Genomic DNA, 22,997 nt, shown 5'->3' with positions numbered 1-22,997 from the left:
ATGTATTAGGGTGGAGGGAATGGTTGTGTAATGGGTGGTGAGGGAGCCGGGAAGTATGGATAAGTGGGTATTGTTGGTGTTCTAGGTGAAGTATTCTTGAACTTATCACTTCCATTAGAATCTACCATGACTGATTGCTACAAATGAAAACAGACAAATAACAAATTTCAAATCTCATGTTAGTACAATAATAGAGTACGAACATCAAAAAATAGCATTCATAAAGCCCAATCATCATAGATAAATCCGGAAAACTCAAATAATCCAAGAGCATGAAAAACCAGTATGCAAACAAGCCAAGCAACTCATATAATCAAGGTTACAAACAAGCAAAAAATAAAACAGAACCGCAAACTAGCAAGTTGGATATATGCAAAAATAGCATTCATAATGATAATATACCCATTTATCCATGAGTACAGTTGTAATATCAACAAATACATAGAGGTAGTAGACAATATATCAACGAGTACAATAATACATGGAAAATATAACTTAAATTACATCCCAATCTCGGTTGTGTCTCCACCATGATATTTATCACAATAATTTTCCCACATTTCAATTGCAATTTGATCCCTCTTTGCTCTCCATTCATATTTTGGATCTCCTTCCTCTCTTTGTGCCATAGTTTGAGTAAAGTCAACAACACCCTCTTCACCTTCATTTGCTACTTCATCTCTATCCTCTTCAATATGGTTGTCCTCATGCAACAACTCATCGCCCGGGTCTTCTATGGCGATGTAGTTATGAAGTATAGTACATGCAATAACTATATCAACTTGAGTTGGAAAAGGGTAATGCGACTTCGCGGATAGGATTTTGAAACGATTTTTCAATACACCAAAAGTTGATTCAATTTTAGACCTTAGGGATGAGTGTCTTAAATTGAACAACTCTTGTCTATTATTAATTGGCCTACCCTTGTGCTCATTTAGATGATACCGTACTCCTCGATATGGGGAGATAAAGCCATGCATAGTAGTGTAGCCCGCATCACACAAATAATATTTTCCTACAATTACCAAAAAAAATTTAGTATATTTTTTAATTATAATTAAGTAGACATACTTTATTTGATTGATTTATTGCCGTCATAAACTCTCAATCCGCGAGGTTGTGGTCTAGATAACGCATCTTGCAAAACACTATAATCATTTGCGGATTCCTCCCATCTAGCTAGAACATACAAAAATAACTTGTTGGGAGTGCATGTAGCTAGAACATTTTGAGTTACACCTTTACGACCTCTAAAACGTGCAACAAGGCTAGCGGGAAGCATGGTGTCGATATGGGTTCCATCTATCATGCTAATGCAATCTTATATGATACATTAAACAGTTATCAATAATAGAAAGGAAAAATTAACTGTTATATTATGAGTAGTTATATTATAATAATGATTACCTTGAAATAAGGATAGTATAACGGGTTAGTGGCAATCTCTGGCGATACTTCACTTGTAGCTTGCTTCATGTACCGCCCCCTTAAACGACCCACAGCTTCCAAGCACTTATTAAAGTATTTTGATACAGTTTCCCTCGATCTTATGAAATATGACCTAACAATTCTATTTTTTGTTTTATGGCCTAATATATTAAGGAACATGAGCAATTGTTCTTCTACTTTAACACCTCGTGAATCTTTTAGTAGGCCGGTATATCTCATTATGCTAACAAGATTATGAAATGCATGCGGCCTCATTCTAACATAAGCCCTACAACTCTCATTATAGCCATTAAACACACGACTAATGTGCCTAGCTCTCATACCTATCTTCTCTCTATTGTGCAATGTAGGTTGATAAGTGATTGATTTTCTTCTACTACGTATCCTCATCAAATAAGCAAACACACAAATCACCGCGGAGATAATAGCATTAGAAGCCATCCTCATTAACATCTCTTCATCAATGTCCTCCATCTACATTATTTTAAAAAACTCACAAAGTCACAAAACTTCATTAATGAATCTTTATATATTAAGAATAAGAATAATCCAAGCAATAGATAGAGAACAATTTCATCCCCAAATCTGCCACAAATTTCACAGTCTAATAATTGTGCCAAACCAATTTCACAAAAACCCTGTGTGGTGAGGGTCATGCATATATGATGATTATGATCCTATTAACGTGAGGGTCATGCCTATGCCTGAAGTACAAGAACATTGAATTTGAATCACCACTCTTTGCAACTATGCTATTCCTACCAGGACCTTTTTGCCATAAGCCAGCAAAGAATTGCGGTTGACTTGTAAGGGAGAGTTTTTAAATTTATTTGGCTGAGGTTAGTTAGCTATAATTTTCTCAAAATTTTCCTTTACTAGTCCTTGCATTTCTTTCAAATATATTTCCTTCTTAAGGACTGACTAATAAGTCAAGTAGATTCATCTCAACTTTCGTGGTAGGAATTCTGTATCCTAAATCAGAACAAATAAGATACAGAGTAACTTGTAAACCCTTGAAAAAATAAGCTGAAATATGAAAGAAATCACCAAGACCAAAAGAACTCACACCAAAAGCATGCACATCTAACCTCAAACAATCTTTATAGCATGCAATAGCAGATCGGTTATCTCTAGAGATACGATAAAGCTTCCCCATGGTAAGATTCATACATAGAGTTCTTGCTTTAGATGGGATTCCTCAAATACGAGTACATAAAAAAATCAAATATGCCTCATGTAAATGATGAATGCAGAAAAAAAGAAAAAAAAGTCATAAGGGAAAGGAGAAATAAAGGAGAAAAAAAACTCCAAGCAATAGAACTAATTAATTTCATATATAACCCCAAATCTGCCACAAATTTCACAGTCTAATAATCCAAGCAATAGAACTCAAGTAAATTTCACAATAAACTCCCGAATATTTTCACTAATTCACAAATTACAAAAGAACTCTAATTTTATGAAGAAAGGGAACGAGTTTACCTGCCGCGGAGGAGGCTTAGTTGTCGGAGAACTATTCGGCGCAGCCTGAGAATTTCGGTAAAACAAATAGAATCCCAAATCAATTTACACCCAACTAACGTTAGGGAGAGTTGAGGAGAGGAAAGACCGTGGATCTGTGAGATTGGGAGCGCGAGGAGGAGGCGGAGCCCGGCTGAGGTTGAGGGTGGAGAGGAGGGAGAGGGGTGGGGTCGTTGACAGCAGGAGGAGGAAACGATTCTACGGCGTTTTCGCGTGGTGATAATGAGAGCGACGGGTTAAAAGAGGATGGAGACGAATATGGACGACGCGGTGATTATGAGGGTTGGGTCCTGGGAATCGTCGAGCGAGAGTAGTTTTGTGAGTTGGATGGGTTTTTGTTAGAGATCCACCAAATTACTATAAGAAGTAGGATTCTTGCAAAATCCTAAAAATATTAGTAGATTTCATAATTTTGGGGATCAATATTCTCAATTTGGTTTGGAAAGCTAAACAAAGTTTATAAGATTTCTATAAACCCCAAAAACTCACTTTTTGATCTAAAATTGAATCCCACTCAAATGCAAATTTTTTTGAAACAAACACCGCTCTTAGAATGAGAGGAGAGATATAGGACACCTCACTCAACCAAGCATAAAATTTGTGCTTGATAGTGAGGTGGGATATTTTCCCTTCACTCATCTGAAATTGGCTTCACATTCACATGTGTTAAGGAAGTGGTTGAGATTAGAATGATGAATGAGAATAGGACAGCCTCACTACGTCAAGCACAAAATTATTTCTTGGTACCAAGCATACACAATTTTTTCTCAATATATATATATATTATATAGATATAATATACTATATATCATTATACTATAATATATAATACTATAAACTAGTATAATATATATAATTATATACACAACACACGAACACACACACACCACACACACACAACACCCACAAGACACACGACACACACGACACGCACACACACACCCACACACACACAGCACCACACACACAGCACACACAGCACATCACCACATATATATATATATTATATAATATAGTATAGTATATATATATATAGTATCTAGAGAGAGAGAGAGAGAAGAGAGGCAGAGAGAGAGAGAAGTGTGTATGTTTGGTACCAAGCAGCAAATTCTTTGCTTCGTAGTGGAGTGTGCATATTCTCATCACTCATTCTAATTTCCCAACGAATGTGAATGTGGGTCCCAATTTCAATAAGTTGGAGGGGAGTATAGCCACTTCACTACAACGCACAAACTTGTTGGCCTTGGTATCTGAAGCATAACCAATTCTTCTCCATATATAATATATATATAGTAATATATATATAATATATATAATTAAAATTACTCATATAGTATATATATCTATATATATATGTACATATTAAGATTTTTTGGTTAAACTACTTTTTAAAAATGAGTATTTAGTGCTTCAAGCAGTCTGTTGTTCGAGGCTTGCCAACGGCAAGCCAATAATTATTTTTATTCAATTAATCCTTCATAAGTTCTAGTGGGCCGTGGGCCATAGGCTCATGGGCTCGTGGACCATGGGCTAATGGGTAGGGGATCGGGGCTAATCGGGCTGAGGCGCTAAGTGATGCTTTGTAACGCGCACTTTGCACTTCGTACGGAGGCATCGGGGCTAAGTGGCACCCTTTAGCACTACTGTGGCCGCCAAGAAGGCTGCCTCGCAGCAAGGGAACACGACCCTCGCGTTCGCACGAGGGTGTGACCCTCTTATTCGCGAGAGGGAACACGACCCTCGCATTCGCGAGGATAGACGTGACCCTCGTGTTCACGAGGCTAGATGTGACCCTCGCGTTGGGTAGAAACGTGACCCTCGTGTTCAGACATTTCTACATGTAGCAATTAAAACTGCATGTAGTAGTTACAGTAATTAAGTTATTTATTGTTATAATCATAATTGTCATTATGATTTGTAATAGTCAAATGATTCTTGAGCTAGCCTTAGAGACCTATAACTAGAGTCACTTGGGGCAGCTCTCATAGATACAAAAAATAACACATTGCAGTATTTAAGTTGTCCTGTTGCTGCTGTAGAGTTTGAAAAGATGCAAGTTTTAGTCTGTACCCAAAGGAATATAGCCCTGAACCGAAAGGTTATTACGAATTAAAAGATCTTTGTCTTAACCGAATGGTTTTTGAACTGAAAGGTTTTAACATATCAAGGAGATCTTTACCTGAATCGAAAGATTTAAACCGAAAGGTTTAACAGATTGAGGAGATCTTTGCCTTGACCAAAATGACTTATAGATCGAGGAGATCTTAACTATACTTGGTCGGTGCACACCAGTGTACTGTACTGCTGTTCGTGGAAGCAGTTTGGCCTTGGGATCATTGTACAAGAGTAGACCAAATATTACTTTAAGCACATCGTTTCATAAATGCATAGCAGCTAAACTTAAAAAAAATTAAAATATAGTACTTGGAGTGGACTGTCTTAAGTTAGAGAACTTTAACGGATCCAACTTTAACGCATGGCGTCGAAAAGTAATTTTCGGGATGCAACTCCTGAAAATCTACTACATGGTTTCTATGGAGAAACCCGACTCTGAAGAAGATTCTGAGTCTGAAGCCTCTTAGACTAGAGATGATCACTTCTGCAGGAGTTATCTCCTTAACTGTCTGGCCGACCATTTAGCAGATACTTACACCAACAAACCCTCTACAAATAAAATCTGGAATGCTTTCGAGGACCAGTACAAGGATGAGGAGAACCTATCCAAGTCTCACCTCATTGACAAGTTTCTAGATTTTAAATTCAAAGATGACACTGAGATTTTACCTCAAGTCAAAGAGATTGAAAAACTTGTTATGAAGCTGAAGCTGAAAATATCAATATTTGTCAAACCTTTATTTCTGGTGCAATTATAACCAAGCTTTCTCCATCTTGGATGTCATTCTCCACTAACATTCAAAGAAGGAAAAGACAGATGGCTCTGTCTGATTTGAAGAGGCTCATTCGGATCGAGGACGAGATTCGGACTCGCACGAAGAATGAGCTCCTTGCTAAGCAGAAGGCGCCTGCTAACATGGTGGCTGCTAACTTTGAGAAGGATACTAGTTCTTCTTCCAAGAAGAAGAATAAGTCATTTAACAAAAAAAAGAACCAAAACCCGAAGAATCTAAATGTTCAGAAGAAAGAGTTCAAGAAGAGCAGCAAATGCTTCAACTATGGGAAGCAAGGATAATTTGCCAAGGACTGTAAAGCACCAAATAAGGGAACATCACACAATGTTAATCAAGTTGACAATTATGTGGCTATGCTCTTTTAGGTGACAACTCCTAACAACATCTCTGGTTGGTGGTCAGACACAGGTGCTACCTGTCATGTCTACTCCAACAGAGATTTGTTCTCTTCTTATATTGCTGCCAAAGAGAACGTATCAATGATAATTATTCTGTAGTGCATGTTCTTGAAACTGGGATTGTGGTGCTGACTCTCTCTTCAGGGAAGACTCTCATATTGAAGGATGTGAAACATATTCCTTTAATTGCTAAAAACTTAGTCTCTGGAAGTCTACTATGTATCACACGTATGAGGCTGGATTTTTAAGGAGGAAATGGTGTGCTATCTTTTAAGAAAATATATTTTGGAAATACATATCGTACTAATGACATGTATAAGATTAGTATTATTGTACCTAACTCTGTTATAAATGAAATATCTTCTTCTGGTTACTTCTCTGAATTATGGCATAATAGACTGGGACATGTAAATTATAGAAAACTGTCTAGCATTGAGAAGTTAGGATTACTTCCAAAATGTGGGGGTAACAAACCTGAGAAGTGTGAAGTCTGCGCGTAAGCAAAATTGACAAGGAAGCTCTTTCCAAGTGTTACAAAAAGCACCAACCTATTGGATCTGATTCACTTAGATACTTGTGACTTCAAGAACTTCGTCTCTCGATGCGGCATGAAGTACTTCATCATCTTTATTGATGATCATTCTTACTTCTGCCACGTCTACCTGCTGAAATCTAATAATGAAGCCTTCAGCAAGTTTATCGAGTTTCGAACTTGTGTGGAGAAGCAGCTTAGACTTCAGGTGAAAAGACTCAGGAGCGATGGGGAAGGAGAGTAGCGATCTAAGGAGTCAGAAGCATACTTCAAGGAGCATGGAATCATTACTGAAACTACTGCTCCGTATTCTATGCAATCCAATAGAATTGCAGATAAGAAGAATCACACATTGATCGAGATGGTGAATTCGATACTAATCACATCTGGTCTACCTACCTGGTATTGGGGAGAGGCTATGCTGATGGCTAACTGAATTCTAAACAGAGTACCCTATCCAAAACTGACAGTACTCATCATCAATTATGGTTGGAATATCCAGATCCTTTGGATAGTCTCAAAGTGTGAGGGTGTCTCGCATATGTTCGAGTTCCATATATCAGAAGGCCTAAGCTTAGACCAAAGGCAAACAGGTGTGTGTTTCTTGGCTTTGCTGAAGATAGCGATGCTTATAGATTCCTGAACCTTGGAACCAACTCCATCATTGAAACTCGGGATGCAGAATTCTTTGAGGACAAGTTTATCAAGGAGAAAGGTTTATTGCTTAAAGATATACCAGAGATTGCTGGTACGTCAGATGCACCAGAGATCATTGAAGCTCGGGATGCAGAGAACGCTGGTACGTCACAAGCACAAGAGGAGCTAGTTTTGCAAGAAACTAAAACTGTTAATGGTGAAGGAGTTACCGAACCACCATCCAAGCGTGTCAGGAGACAGAAAGATTTTGGAGGTAACTTCATCACCTATAATGTGGAAGGAGATCCACAAACTTTCCAAGAAGCAATATACAACAAACGTTCTTCTGTGGAAAGAAGCTATAGATGATGAGATGGATTCATTGATCCAAAATCATACTTAGGAGCTGTTGGATGTATCTAAAGGTGCAAGGCCTATCAGTTGCTAGTGGATCTTCAAGAGGAAGCTTCGTCCTGATGGTACTATTAAGAAGTATAAAGAAAGACTGGTGGTAAAAGGAATCTCTCAGAGAGAAGGAAAAGATTTATTTGATATCTTTGCACCAGTTTGTAGGATTACTACCATCAGAGTGCTTATCGTATGGGCAGAGATAAAAAGATTTGTCATACATCAGATGGATGTAAAGACTGCCTTTCTCAATGGAGATCTCAAAAAAGAGATCTACATTAAAAAAACCAGAAGGACTTGATGCTCTAGCTGGTAAATTTTGTAAACTTGTTAAGTCTCTATATGGACTTAAGCAGGCACTGAAACTCTGGAATGAGAAGTTTGATGGGGTTATTCGTAATAATGGGTATTAAGTCAATGAATTTGACAAGTGCTTATACATCAAGGTCGCTAAAGGAAAGGTAGTGGCTATTTGCCTCTATGTGGATGATATGCTCATCATCGAGAGTGATTCGGAGATAGTAATATCTATCAAGAAATTTCTTTCAGTATAGTTTAGCATGAAGGACCTTGGAACTATGGACATGATTCTCGGAATCAAAATCATGTACTCTAAAAAAGGGTATTGGATTGTCCCAACCTCATTATGTTGATAGCATGCTAAGTATGGCTACTACGACCTGCCAGAACTATCAGTGTCGTATGATTACAACAAGAAGCTATGACCGAACACTAAAAGACCAATAGAGCAGCTAAGATACTCAAAGATCATTAGGAGTCTTATGTACGCGATGAGCTGCACAATGCCAGACATAGCATTCGTTGTAGGAATGCTTAGTAGGTTCACAAGTAATCCTGGAAAGCTTCATTGTGATGCTGTTCAGAGATTGATGAGATACTTGAAAGGCTATTCAGATGAGAGGTGGTGCTCACAACCAGATGAGTGCATATTTACTAGAAATTTTTTCTTTACCATGGGTGGAGCTATCGTCTCGTGGAAGTCTAAGAAGCAGACTATGATTGCACAGTCATCGATGAAATCTGAGTTCTTCGCACTCTGTGCTGTAGGGGATGAAGCTGAATGGCTCAGTTGTTTTCTCCGAGACCTTCCATTGATAGAATTGCAAGGCACAATTACTATCTATTGTGATAATCAGGCAACGAGTTTTATGGCAATAAACTCGATATTCAATGGAAAGAAGCGGACCATTCGTCTGAAGCATGGCTATTTGAGAGAACTCATTTGCCAAGGAGTCATCTTTGTGATTGACGTCTGGTCTTCAGAGAATGTGGCTGATCCTTTGACTAAGGGTCTGAAAAAGGATATAGCCAAAAGAACGTCTGCAGGATTAGGTCTCAAAGTTTTGTGAGTCTTACAAATACTTACCATGCACATTAAGTTATTAGTGTTAGGTCTCATATTTATGAGTCTACTATTTAATTTAGTTTTGATGATTAACAAACAATTCCTAACATCGTTTGTCGAGTGTTTGTATTTACTTGTTAGGAATCCTACACAAAGATTCTTGGTCGGAGGTTGGTTGGACTTGCGCTTTTAGGATCACATTCAAAGGAGGTTGGAAGGAAATAGGAATGAAGTCGTCGCATTTCAAGTCAAAGATTCTCTATTGCGCTTCATCCTACCAAGTCGAGCTTATTGAAGATCTATAGCTTGGTAAAGTGGTTTGTTAGTCTAGATATGTTTACTTTATGTGTTATGCTTATAAGCTAAATATTACACACATACACGTTTTTGTTTTATAGCTTTCAATTTAAAAAATAAAACAAATAGTTATATTTACATACATATACATTTGTTTCATATTTATCATCTTTGTTTTGAAAAATAATGTATTTATGCATTAAAGACTTGATTACACTATTTTATATTTTTCTTCAAGTCTATTAATCTATTGAAAAGTTTTTTAAAATGTATTTGAAAAGATTTCATCAAAATCAAGTTTTGACGATTTCGTATTCTTGAACAGTTTGAAAAATACATGAGTTTTCACAATTGGGAAATGTAATATAAAAAACAAATTCTCTAACATGTTCATCTTCATATATACAAATATTTTCCCAAGTTTTACTAATTTTGGAGTTGTTTTGTTAATTTCAATTGAATTTACAAAAATAGATTTTCAGCAGTTTTTTAGAATCTGGAATATCTGTTTTAAAATAGTTATTTCTCACAAATACGAAGTGATATTTTATAAATTTTTTCTCTAACATATTTATGTTCATGTGTAAAAATATTATTCCAAGTTTTACTATTTTTGGAGTTGATTTTCTATTTTTAATTGAATTTAGAAAGTCAGCTATGTAAAATTTTCAGGTTTCATGTTTTGTGAATGGTGTCTGTGAATAGTGTCGATCAACCGAACAGTGATCCATTGCAAATAATGGCTAGCTTTCCAGATTTTTTTTATTGGGTTTGCCTCATTTTTTTTTTTTGCTTTCCTTTGGTTTGGGCTGATATGTTGAGAGACTATATATAGTCCTCAACACTTCGATTTTGTCATGTAAGTTTTGAATAAGTTTTACATGTTTTTGAGGGTTTTAAAGATAAATCAAAAGTGTTTTCATTTGTGTTCCCCAATAAAAGAATTGGTACAACATATTTGGGGATCTCTACCTCAAATTTCTACCTCTCTTGTTTATCGAAAAAGTTTTCTAAACTCCTTTCTTCTAGCAAATTATTATTGTCGTTTTTCATATGTTTTTGCTAGATTAATTTGAGTTTAAATTTCATTATACTTCTTGTTTCACACACACCCATATTGAGCTTAAGTATTCTACACACATAGTATATGTGGGTTGTGAGTGTGATTAGTTGAGTGAGCTTACACTTTAGTTCTCATTCACATTAGAGAACAAATTTTGTATTAAGCTTATCATTGAAAATCACATTGTAATACACAATGACACTTAGAGGAATGGTTGGTGAGAGATGAGGTCAATTCAAATAGGAGTGACGTCGTTAGTAAATCCTAGGGAGATGTTGTAATTCTGAGCACTTGAGAAAGGTGACACGAGCTAGGCCAACACTTAGAGAAGTGTGTTGTGTATTAGCAATTGTGAGAGTTGTAAAAGTTTTTGGTGAACTTGGAAAACCGATTGTGTAGTTGATTTTTGAGATAGTGTAGATTCTCCTCGAGAGTGAGGAGCGGAGACGTAGGTCCTGGACCGACCGAACTCTGTGATCATTTGCTTGTGTTTGCGTTTGTCAATTTACGCACTATCTCTCTTATTCTTTTGTTTATGTTTATTTCGCCCATTGTTTAGTTGTATATTTTGCATATATCATTTGTATAGCATATTGCTAGGATATATTAGTTAATAAGTTTTAATTTAGTATTGTCATCAGATTAGATTAGCAAATACCCTATTCAACCCCCCCCCCCCCCCCCCCCCCTTAAGGGTAATTTTATTTGGTATCAGAGTAGTTTCAATTAGTTCAAAGCTTATACTACTAATGATAAGATAATTGGTTCAAAAGTCAAGTAAGATTTGTAAAGTTTGGTAAGAGTTACAAATACTTATCATTTACATCAAGTTATTAGTTCAAAGCTTACGCTAAAGAGGATGGCTGTTAAGCCTTAATGAGTCCAAAGCATTTCGGATGCGGGCTGTTGGATAGGTAACATGCCTAAAGGACTCACCGATGATCCTATCATGTAAATAGGATGGTTGTTAAGCCTTAATAAGTTCAAAGCATTTCTGATACGGGGTGCTAGATCGGAAACACGCCTAAAGAACTCACCTGGAATCCTATCATGAGAGATGATGGCACTCAAGCTTTAATGAGTTCAAAGCATCTCAGATGCGGGATGTTTGATAGGATACATGCCTAAAGAACTCACATATGCCTGGGTGAAGATTTGGTCGTCTCCAATGGTGTCTTGTGGAAAGATACCTAGAACCCTAGCAGAAACCAGGACATGCAGAGGGCTATATATGTGTAAGGCAAAGGCAAAGAAAAAGGTAAGTGTGGTTCAAAATGAAAACTACCACAAATGAGTTTGATCTTGTGTGATCACTGGATTTTAAACATGTGCTGGTTCAAGTCTTTGCGACACCATACATCTATCTTTTATTCAATTAGTCTGAGGGGGATTCAAGTCCTTGTGACATCTATCTTATGCACAACGATTGAAACAATGGCACCGTCACAGGACACTAGTTTAAAAACTTGTGACGGATTGTTGGGTTTTTTGGTCAAAATCGCTTTCCAAAAATGAGTTTTCAAACTATGTATTTATTAATTACTGGTATTTTTCAAAAACCCTTAGTAGCGTAATGGAAAGTTAAAGTTTTGGTGTTTCGAAAGGCTATATGTTTGAGGCTTGCCAACGGCAAGCCGAGAATTGTTTTTATTCAATTAATCCTTCATAAGTTCTAGTGGTTGTGGGCCGTAGGCTGTGGGCTCGTGGGCCGTGGGCCATGGGCTCATGGGTCGTGCGTCATGGGCCATGGGCTCGTGGGCCATGAGCCAATGAGCCGGGGATCGGGGCTAATCAGACTGAGGCGTTAAGTGTCCTTTGTAAGGTGTACTTTGCACTTCGCACAGAGGCATCGGGGCTAGGTGGCGCCCTTTGGTCATTGTTGTCGCCACGAATGCTGCCTCGCAGCAAGGGAACATGACCCTCGTGTTCGCACGAGGGCGCGACCCTCATGTTCACGAGAGGGAACGCGACCCTCACGTTCAGACGTTTCTACATATGCAGCAATTAAAACTACATTCAGCAGTTACAGTAATTAAATCATTTGTTGTTACAATCATAATTGTTATTATGATTTGTAACAGTCAAATGACTATTGAGCTAGCCTTAGAGGCCTATAAATAGAGCCCCTTAGGGCAGCTCTCATAGATACAAAAAAAACACATTGAAGTGTTTAAGCTATTGTGTTGCTGCTGCAGAGTTTAAAAACGTACAAGCTTTAGTCTGTGCCCGAAGGAACAGAGCCCTGAACCGAAAGGTTATTACATATTGAAAGATCTTTTTCTTAACTGAAAGGTTTTTGAGTCGAAAGGTTTTAACAGATCAATGATATTTTTTCCTGAACTGAAAGGTTTTGAACCAAAAGGTATAACAGATCGAGGAAATTTTTGCCTTGAGCGAGGTCTTATAGATCGAGCAGATCTTGACAGTACTTGGTCGGTGCACACCGGTGTATTGTACTACTATTCCTGGAAGCGGTTTGGCTTTGGGATCATTGTACCGGAATATGCCAAATATTATTTTAAGCACAACGTTTCATAAACGCACAGTAGCTAAACTTAAAAAAGTTTTAAAATATAGCACTTCAGCTTTCATATATATATATATATGAGAAAAATGAAGAACCTTGGTACCAAGTTGCTTAAAGCAACTTGGTAGTGATGTGACCTAATCTTGTCCCTACATCACACCTCGAAGATAGTGCCTCAATCATCCTTCACCAACTCCAATGTAGATGTAGGGATAAAATTAGGTCACATTACTACTGTTTTCGGTAAAAGTTGCCTTCGTTGTTGAATTCATTATAATCTGGATTGCTTACAAAGAATTCAAAATATTCAATAAAAAAGAATAACGAAAATAAAAGATTACAACTTTTCAAAAATAACGCAAGATCCGTTCGTCGTTTCTTGCTTGCGTGGGTCTTTAGCTGGTGACAGGGACGTAGATATCCGTGGACTACCTGGCAATCAGATCAGGTCCAGAACTTCGTCGATCCATGAAAAAATCTAGAAGCAGAAGCGCTTATCTCGACAACAGCGAGATAATTGCTCTTCTTAGAATTACCACAACGGGATAATACTAAGGATCGGATGCGGGTGATACAGATCTGACGACTCTCGATCTCTTGCGTTGAAGAACTCGATCACTCTTCAATCCGGCAGGGCTTCGCCAATTCTCCAAAAATCCAGATCTGAAAAAAGTGAGGATCCGGGGCTGTATTTATAGGCTCCAGGAGGTTTCGGGCGGTTAAAACTGCATAACGGGCCTTTTCTGCGTTGGAGACACCCCAGGGTGTCTCAACCTGAGCCGAGACACCCTAGGGTGTCTCGTTGGTCCGAGACACACCGTAGTGCCTATTTGTCCGTTTCCACTGTAGATTCTTCGTCTGAACTCGGATTTGAGTGGTTCGAAGTGCGTTGGAAAGCCGATGAGGAGTTCTATCAGCTCCGATGGTTGGATCATCTTCGTTATTCCAAAATTCTGTTAGTTCACGTAGTTCGTCGATTCACTTCAAGCGTTCACCGACATCAATCGAACTCCTGTGAACCGGATAGTGACGTTCATCGTCGTTCCTTAACACTGAGGTGTTTGTGGAGACCTATAGGTAATTTTTGATGCCTACAGATATCCCCTCCAAAGCGTTCCAGACTTGTTTCTTTTATAGAAGAGGTTGGAATACTTTGGATGTGATTGGTCCAACCTTCAGTCGGCGTAAGGGACCTGTCGTTAGCTTCGATTCTTGACTCCTTTGATTTTTAGTCTACTCGATGTTTTGGTGAATAGCTAAAATTCTTCCGACGCTGCGTTCATCGTCTGGCCGTCGTCGAAGTCTCAAATCTACAACTGATGAGTTGAGTTTGGCTCATGTCATTGAGTTGATTTTTTGATCGCAACGCGTTGACTGGCGTTGACCTAGGGTTACACGTTGACCGGCGTTGACCCTAGGGTTTCGAACGTCGAATGTTGACTTTTTGGTCGCAACGCGTTGACTGGCGTTGACCTAGGGTTACGCGTTGATCGGCGTTGACCTTAGGGTTTCGAACATCGAATGTTGACTTTTGGTCGCAACGCGTTGACTGGCGTTGAGCCTAGGGTTTCGAACGTCGAATGTTGACTTTTTTGTTACAACGCGTTGACTGGCGTTGACCTATGGTTACGCGTTGACCGGCGTTGACCCTAGGGTTTCAAACGTCGAATGTTGACTTTTTGGTCGCAACGCGTTGACTGGCGTTGACCTAGGGTTACGCGTTGACCGGCGTTGACCCTAGGGTTTCGAACGTCGAATGTTAACTTTTTGTCGCAACACGTTGACTGGCGTTGACTTAGGGTTACGCGTTAACCGGCGTTGACCCTAGGGTTTCGAACGTCGAATGTTGACTTTTTGGTCGCAACGCGTTGACTGGCGCTGACCTAGGGTTACGCGTTGACCGGCGTTGACCCTAGGGTTTCGAACGTCGAATGTTAACTTTTTGGTCGCAACGCGTTGACTGGCGTTGACCTAGGGTTACGCGTTAACCGGCGTTGACCCTAGGATTTCCAATGTCGAATGTTGACTTTTTGGTCATAACGCGTTGACTGGCGTTGACCTAGGGTTACGCGTTGACCGGCGTTGACCCTAGGGTTTTGAACGTCGAATGTTGACTTTTTGTCGAAACGCGTTGACTTAGGGTTACGCGTTAACCGGCGTTGACCCTAGGGTTTCGAACGTCGAATGTTGAGTTTTTGGTCGCAATGCGTTGACTGGTGTTGACCTAGGGTTACGCGTTGACTGGCATTGACCCTAGGGTTTCGAACGTCGAATGTTGACTTTTTGGTCGCAACGCGTTGACTGGCGTTGACCTAGGGTTACGCGTTGACCGGTGTTGACCCTAGGGTTTCGAATGTCGAATATTGACTTTTTGGTCGCAACGCGTTAACTGGCGTTGACTGGCGTTGACCTAGGGTTACACGTTGACCAACGTTGACCCTAGGGTTTCGAACGTCGAATGTTGACTTTTTGGTCGCAACGCGTTGACTGGCGTTGACTTAGGGTTACGCATTGACCGGCGTTGACCCTAGGGTTTCGAACGTCGAATGTTGACTTTTTGGTCGTAACGTGTTGACTGGCGTTGACCTAGGGTTACGCGTTGATCGGCGTTGACCCTATTCGAACGTCGAATGTTGACTTATTGGTAGCAACGCGTTGACTGGCGTTGACCTAGGGTTACGCGTTGACCGGCGTTGACCCTAGGGTTTGGAACGTCGAATGTTGACTTTTTGGTCACAACGCGTTGACTGGCGTTGACCTAGGGTTACGCGTTGACCGGCGTTGACCCTAGGGTTTCGAACCGTCGTTCGTTGATTAGTGTTGATTTTGTCGGAACATCCACCAATCGACGAAAACGGGCGAAAACGGACTTCAAAAAGGGATCTGGGGGGCTCGAACTGGGTTGAAACACCCGAGCCTTGGCCGAGACACCCTTGGGTGTCTCGGCCAAAACCGAGACACCCTAGGGTGTCTCGGTTCAAGGCCGAGACTCCCCCCCTATTTTTTTTTCTTTTTTTGTTTTGTTTCTTTTCTTGTTTTGATTTTGTTTCCTCTTTTGTTTTCCCCTTCTTTCCAAAATTTCAAAAGAGTCCTATTCCCTCTCAAAAACCCTATCTTCTACCCCCATTTGGCCGAATTTGAAAGGTGCTTTTATGCAAAAGAATCGGCATTGTTTGAGGGGTTTATTTGCAAAAAGCAACCCAAAACTTGTAGAAGGGTATATTTGCAAAAGGGCTGAAATCTTAGGGCTGAAATTCTAAAAGTTTAGAACAAACCCATGACTAAAGTTTTGAGAAGGGTATGCGAAAACCAAACCGAAATTTGTGGAGGGGTTTATTCCATGACTAAAGTTTTGAGAAGGGTATGCGAAAACCAAACCGAAATTTGTGGAGGGGTTTATTTGCAAAATTGGCTAAATTTTACAAAAGGGTTTATTTGTAAAATTAACCAAAATTGTGGGATATTGGGGGTGTTAGATGAGCAAATATGATGACCATGATCCAATTCGAACGTGTCCTTGACCCGAATTTAGCCTTGAACACGAGGGGTATTTTGGGTATTTCACCAAAATTTACCGCAAAATGACAATCATTGTTTTGTATGCACGAAATTTGTAGGTTTATTTAGACTTCAACTATAAAATCCTATTTATTCATAGGACTTTAGTTCAAGTTCTTAATTTTCCTTTTAAATTTCGTGTATTCATATTTTAGATTGTACCTGACCTGCTGCTTTTCATTGCAGATTCTCGATGTCTCCGCGTCGACCTCGACTTCATAGGAGTCGTTCCCTTTCGCAGCATAGAGAGGGAGAGGTTCCCACTGCATCCTCTCTAGCGGCATCCTTTTTCGGGGGTGAGCATTTGTACTTTGTATATCCCTGATTGATCCCTTCGCGGGTCATTAGCGGCATCCTTTTTCGGGGGTGAGCATTTGTACTTTGTATATCCCTGATTGATCCCTTCGCGGGTCATTCAGGAAGAACCGACATCCTCCTTCAATCCCTTCGCGGGTCATTCAGGAAGAACCGACATCCTCCTTCACGGGGATCGAGGTTTCAGGATATTCATAGTTCTAGTATACCCTCGTTTGGCCCCTTCGCGGGTCATTCGGGAAGGACCGACACCTTCCTTCGTGGGGGTCGAGGTTTCAGGAAATTCGCGGTTCTGTCACACCCTCGTCTGGCCCATTCGCGGTTCATTCAGGAAGGGCCGACATCCTCCTTCGCGGGGGTCGAGGTTTCGGACTTGTTTTGCTTAGCTAATTCAAGTCTTTCGGTATATTGGGGCGATTTTGTGTCATCTTACACTTTGTAGGTCGGTGTATGTTACCACGTTATTTACGTGATGATGCATACCGTCCTTCCAGTGTAAGACACTCAAAATCGTCTCTCCAATTACCCCGTGGATGATCTTATCTCGCTCTTTTATGAGATAGATTTAATTCATGGATAATTTTCTGACTCTATCTTTGTTTTGTTGCAGTCGAGTTCCCCACGGACAGTCTCTCTCCTCATGCTACTACCGGTTGTAGTGGGGAGGTTTTCTCTGTATGATCATATTCTTGCCGTTTTGTCTGATTCCGATCCCAGCAGAGAGGTATTCTGGATGGATCTTAACTCCTTCGTCGTCATTTTTAATAGCATGATCGAGAGGGTTCTTCATCAAGGATACGGCTTTGATCAGTTCAAACGTTCTCTTTCTCGCTATGCGACGATGATCCGAGATGACGGATATTTGGAGTTAGCTGACTCTCTTACTGTCGATTTTATTATCTTGGAGTCTGAGTTCCGAGAGCTAGAGGAGCTAAAGGCTAGCGGAGCTTCTTCTTTTGTGTCCTCTCAATTGGAGCATAAGTTGTCACAATGGCGTGATTTGAGATCTTCCATTGGCAGTTGTAGGCGTCAAAAAATGTTGAAAAGATATCCAAATACAGCTCAAGAGGAAATCATCCAAAAAATTAAAAGAACACAAGTATAGACTGTCTCGCACGTGAGACAGTCTTTGCTGTCTCGCCGGGCGAGACAGCCTTTGTTGTCTCGCCGGAGAGACAGTTATTGACCGGCTATTTCTTCAGTTATCGTCTAAGGAGGCTATAAATACCCCCCTATGGCCATCATTGACAGGGGCTGAGCATTTCCAGAGCAGATTAGAGCAGAGAGCCTTGAGTTTTGGTGAATTAGAGTAAAAGAGAGAGTCTTCCTTCTTCACAAACATCTTCAAGAAGCTTTTGGTGATTCCTAGAGATCTAAGCTCTGACTTGATCTTTAGAAGAGTGAACATCTTACATCGATAAGATATTCGCTTCAAATTCTTACTTCGATAAACGAAGGAAGAATCATTAAACCCCTTACGATTCAATCGGAATCTGTGATTTGGTGGTCCACGAGTCAAAGCGCTCCCGGCACAGGCAAAGATCCCACGCAAGCAGTGATCCAAACAACGATCCTGCGTTTGTTTCTCAAGAGTTGTAATTTTTATTTTTGTTGTGTAAAAGAAGTCTTATAAAAAGACTATTTCTTTTGAATTTATTGTAATCGACTGAAGATATAATGAATTCCATGACAAAACCAACTTTTGACGCAAACAAATTGGCGACCACAGTGGGAGCTAACGGTCTCGCTGCCGAGACCGTCGTGTCGCAGCCAATCATCAAGATCCTGGTTGAATCAACGATCGAGTACGAGTTCAACCAAGCGAAGTTTGAGGAGTATTTGTCATTCTCATCTGTAAATTCTTCCTCGCCTCGCAAATGCAGGAAGATTTCATATTTGTTGAAGTTGTCAAACACTACAGATGAAGACTCTTGCTTAATTATTGCTGAGGATTCTACTCGCAACCTCTCTGCTCATAATGACTCTTCTTCAATTAAGGAGTCATTAAATCAAAGCCCGCCTGCATTGACAAAAAGGGCTCGTCAGAGACAACGCCAACGCCGCGCTCGCCAAATGGCTAAGGCCTTAGAACAACCCGACGGAGTTCGTTATCATGCGGACTTAGAGTCGAGGAGGCATCGAGTGGTTTAGTTATCTCAACGACCAATCACTCATGTCTCTGCTAAACTCACGATGGAGGAATGGACTATTGTCAAAAGGGCTCGTTCGACCCTCGAAGAACGTATACAAAAACATCGTGCAAACGCTGCTCATGCCCGTGCTCTCTTACAACAAAGACGAGAAAGGAAGAAGGAAACGGTGGCCAAAGAACCACCAAAACTCTGCCAAGTTTGGATTCCAAAGTCTGGAGTTGTGAAAAATCAGCATTCGGAACCCGTTAAGACTCCACACCCGCAAGGGGGTGGTTATAAACTTATGACTCTTGACATAACCTTGGATCGCTCAGAGGAGACGACAAGTCATCCTGAGTATGTTAACAAGGTTCAAACACAAAAACAGAAGATAGGTTGCTCTGGTCACCATGCTGACGAGTTGTACTATCAAACTAAAGGTGGAACTGTTCGAGAAACGAATCGTCATTGTGTATGTGAAAAACTTATCAAAGCAGTGTTGTCCAAATGCAACTACTTTAAAGCCATTCCGCTGAAAGTTTCTGTGTTCCAGAGACTTTCTACTGAAATGTCGAAGTCTAAGCCGAGACATTTCCGCAAGAGAAAATCAGCCGCCCAAGATGATGAATTTCCTGAAGTCACCATCAACGTGGCTGATAAAAGAAAGTCTAAGCGGCATTCAAGTGACTCAAATCCCAACTTTTCCCCGAGAGGAAAGTCAATCCAAGAATTGCTCAAAGGATGTCTCGACTCCAATTAGGAGCCATCAGACGCAGAGATTCCAAGAATTGCTCAAAGGATGTCTCGACTCCAATTAGGAGCCATCAGACGCAGAGATTACAAGAGAATGTAAGAAGGAATGTCCTCGGAGGATGAATTCTCGGACACTTGTTCTGCAATCGCTTCTGATGATACAATGTCTAGCACGGGACAAACCAGAGAAGTACTCACGATCACCTCTGATCAATTTGCTCAAATGCTTCAAGAAGCTCTAACGAAGCAACGTGAAGAAATTAGAGCTGAGATGAAGACAGAGATGGAGTTAGCTATCCAACAAATGAGAGAATTGCTAACTCAACGGCCTCAACCTCCTGAGTCCAGTCAGCGAGCTGAATCCAGCCGCCACACTCAGAATGTTGTAGATGACAGTGATCCAGAAGTGGATGAAGTCATTATGACTGATACACCTCCCAATGGCAATAACGCTGGGGGTGGTCTAACGGATTCTCCTAATAACGAGATTGGGGGTGGTTCAATAGCACCTCTCACAGGGGATGGTCTAACTCATTCTCCTCAAAGTTCTTCGAATGAAGACATAGACGATAAAGGGAAAATGAAAGAGCTTGAAAACAAAATCAACGCTTTGATGACGGCTCAAGAAGTGAAGAAGACGGGTATTCCATGTCCCTATCCAAGAGAATGGGATTTAATACCGTATCCGGCAAAGTTCAATCTGATTAACTTCACACCGTTTGAGGGGAAGAGTTCGCCGATTCAGCACTTGATTTATTTCAAGTCTCATTTGGGCATGATCTCTGGAAACGAGGCTTTAATGGTCCGGTCATTCATTGGCACCCTTCGTGGGCCCGCCTTCGATTGGTACCGACGGCTCAAGCCAGGGAGCATCAATTGCTGGGATAAGGAAAGTTTGTTCCTCAGTAATTTCTTCGATGATGACGCCGAAGTGTCAATCGGAACCCTTTTGGATGAGAAGCAAAAAGACGAAGAGTCAGTTGACAATTTTGTCAAGCGCTTCCGTAACATGGCAATGAATTGCAGAGATCCTATCACGGAGGAGTTCATCCTGCAACCATGCCACAATAACCTCTCCATCGATGTCCTGGAAGCTCTGGGGGTCGTACCATCCACCACTTGGAAAGAGTTAAAACTACGTGGCGAACAAGCTGAACACTTTCTTAAAAGAAAGAAAGCTGAGAGAAGCCGACCGATGACGTCTGCAATCACCGGGAACGCGACTCCCGATCCGAGGCTTCAAAAGGAGTATTCTTTCGAAAACGATGAAGCTCCAACCATATTGAAATACCTCCTCGCCAATGGCAAAATTGAGCTACCACCTATCAAAGATCAGGAGGAAGCTAAGAGGATTACGGATCCAAACTACTATGCGTACCACAGAAGGGTTCTTCATCCCACTGAGATTTGCTTCGGACTCAAAAACAAAATCCAAGCATTAATTGACTCCGGCGTCGTAACGGCGAAACAAGCCAACTAAAGACGACTCTAACTCCATCGGATACACGAGTATAAACTGTTTTCCCAAACTCCATTGGGTGCACGAGTATAAACTGTTTCCCCTCACTCCAAAGAGTATATGAGTATAAACTGCTTCTTGGTCATCCAACTAAGTACAATGTTAATCCAACTGAGTATAATGTTAAACCCGGTTTCGCAAAGGAAGCTGGGGGTGGATGATTTATGTAACGGGAAGTTCCTGGAGAATCTTATATTCTTAAGGATAACCCGAACATGCGACTGAGGATAACGTACTCCTCGTTACACCCAGTTTTGCAAAGAAAGCTGGGGTGGATAATTCATGTAACGGGAAGTTCCCGGAAGAATATTAAACGTAATATTCTTAGGGATAACCCGATCATTATGAACAAAGTGATAAACACTAAACTCCTATTATGATTTCCGAACACTCTTTTGCTGAGATGAGATTCGATCACCTCTTTAAATCAATCTTCCCTCACAAAACTCATATTTTGGTCAAACCTTTAAACAGTTAGGACCAAAACCAAAATCCCCTCTCGATTCCTTCCATGAACGAGAGGTCCACTCAAATTGAACGATCAAACCTTTAAACAGTTAGGATCGTCTCAAAACTCCCACTTGGTCAAACCTTACTATAGTTAGGACCAAAGCCAAAATCCCTTCTCGATTCCTTCCATGAACGAGAGATCCACTCAAATTGAACGATCAAACCTTTAAACAGTTAGGATCGTCTCAAACCCCTATTTGGTCAAACCTTTAAACAGTTAGGACCAAAGCCAAAATCCCCTCTCGATTCCTTCCATGAACGAGAGGTCCACTCAAATTGAACGATCAAACCTTTAAACAGTTAGGATCGTCTCAAAACTCCCACTTGGTCAAACCTTACTACAGTTAGGACCATAACCAAAATTTCCTTTCGATTCATTTTTGCGAACGAAAGGTTTACTTTTGAATTGAGTAATCAAACCTTATGACAGTTAGGATTATTCAAACCAATCCAGATTCTCTAAGTGGAGATCCCACTTCGAGTTTCCTTTGCACTAGGAGATAGAATATAAAATTCTTCCTCTCTAATTTCGGGTTTATCTCTACCAACAAACAAGAGACCAGGAGATAGAATATAAAATTTTTCCTCTCCGATTTCGGGTTTATCTCTACCAACAAACAAGAGACCAGGAGATAGAATATAAAATTCTTCCTCTCTAATTTTGGGTTTATCTCTACCAACAAAAAAGAGACTAGGAGATAGAATATAAAATTCTTCCTCTCCATCATTGGGTTCATCTCTACCAACAAAAAAGAGACCATGTTACTCCAATAGGTACACGAGTCTAAACTGTTTCCCTACCCTCAACAGGAAGTTTCTGGAGAATATTACTCAAAATATTCTTAAGAATAACCTGATTACCTTCTAACGGGTATATGAGGTTAAACTATTTCCTGAACACTCCAATAAAGTATATGAGTATAAACTATTTCTCCATTCTTCAATAGCAGTTCTAATTCAAGACTTCGACAATGGCCACGCGAGAAGCGCAGCACCGGAGGAATTCTAGCTATTCTGCAAAGCACTGAATAGGCTAAAAAGATGAAAGTTGAAGCCATTTTTGGGTCCTTCCGTACGATCTACTCAATCAAGCATTGAAGGGAT

General features: G+C 40.3%; 1 protein-coding gene across 1 annotated transcript; it reads right to left on the bottom strand.

Annotated features, from left to right (window-relative positions):
• Positions 501 to 2,605, bottom strand: LOC109841946. The gene is made up of 3 exons (XM_020410868.1): positions 2,453 to 2,605; positions 1,773 to 1,923; positions 501 to 1,015 (listed from the first exon to the last, which is right to left on the bottom strand). The coding sequence occupies exons 1-3, from the start codon at positions 2,603 to 2,605 to the stop codon at positions 501 to 503; spliced, it is 819 nt and encodes a 272-aa protein (XP_020266457.1).

This window comes from Asparagus officinalis, chromosome 5 (assembly GCF_001876935.1).
Source record: "Asparagus officinalis chromosome 5, Aspof.V1, whole genome shotgun sequence".
Classification (NCBI taxonomy): Eukaryota; Viridiplantae; Streptophyta; class Magnoliopsida; order Asparagales; family Asparagaceae; genus Asparagus; species Asparagus officinalis.
Note: the sequence above shows the minus strand (reverse complement) of the source record. Positions and strands in the feature narration are given on the sequence as shown.

What these genes read in the sequence shown, in the direction of transcription:
- LOC109841946 (XM_020410868.1), bottom strand. Translation starts at nt 2,605, where the DNA reads ATGGGGAAGCTTTATCGTATCTCTAGAGATAACCGATCTGCTATTGCA. An exon ending in ATTTTTTCAAGGGTTTACAA is followed by an intron (nt 1,924 to 2,452) that starts GTTACTCTGTAT and finishes AAAATAATGTAG; the next exon opens with ATGGAGGACATTGATGAAGA. An exon ending in GCACAATAGAGAGAAGATAG is followed by an intron (nt 1,016 to 1,772) that starts GTATGAGAGCTA and finishes TGGTAATTGTAG; the next exon opens with GAAAATATTATTTGTGTGAT.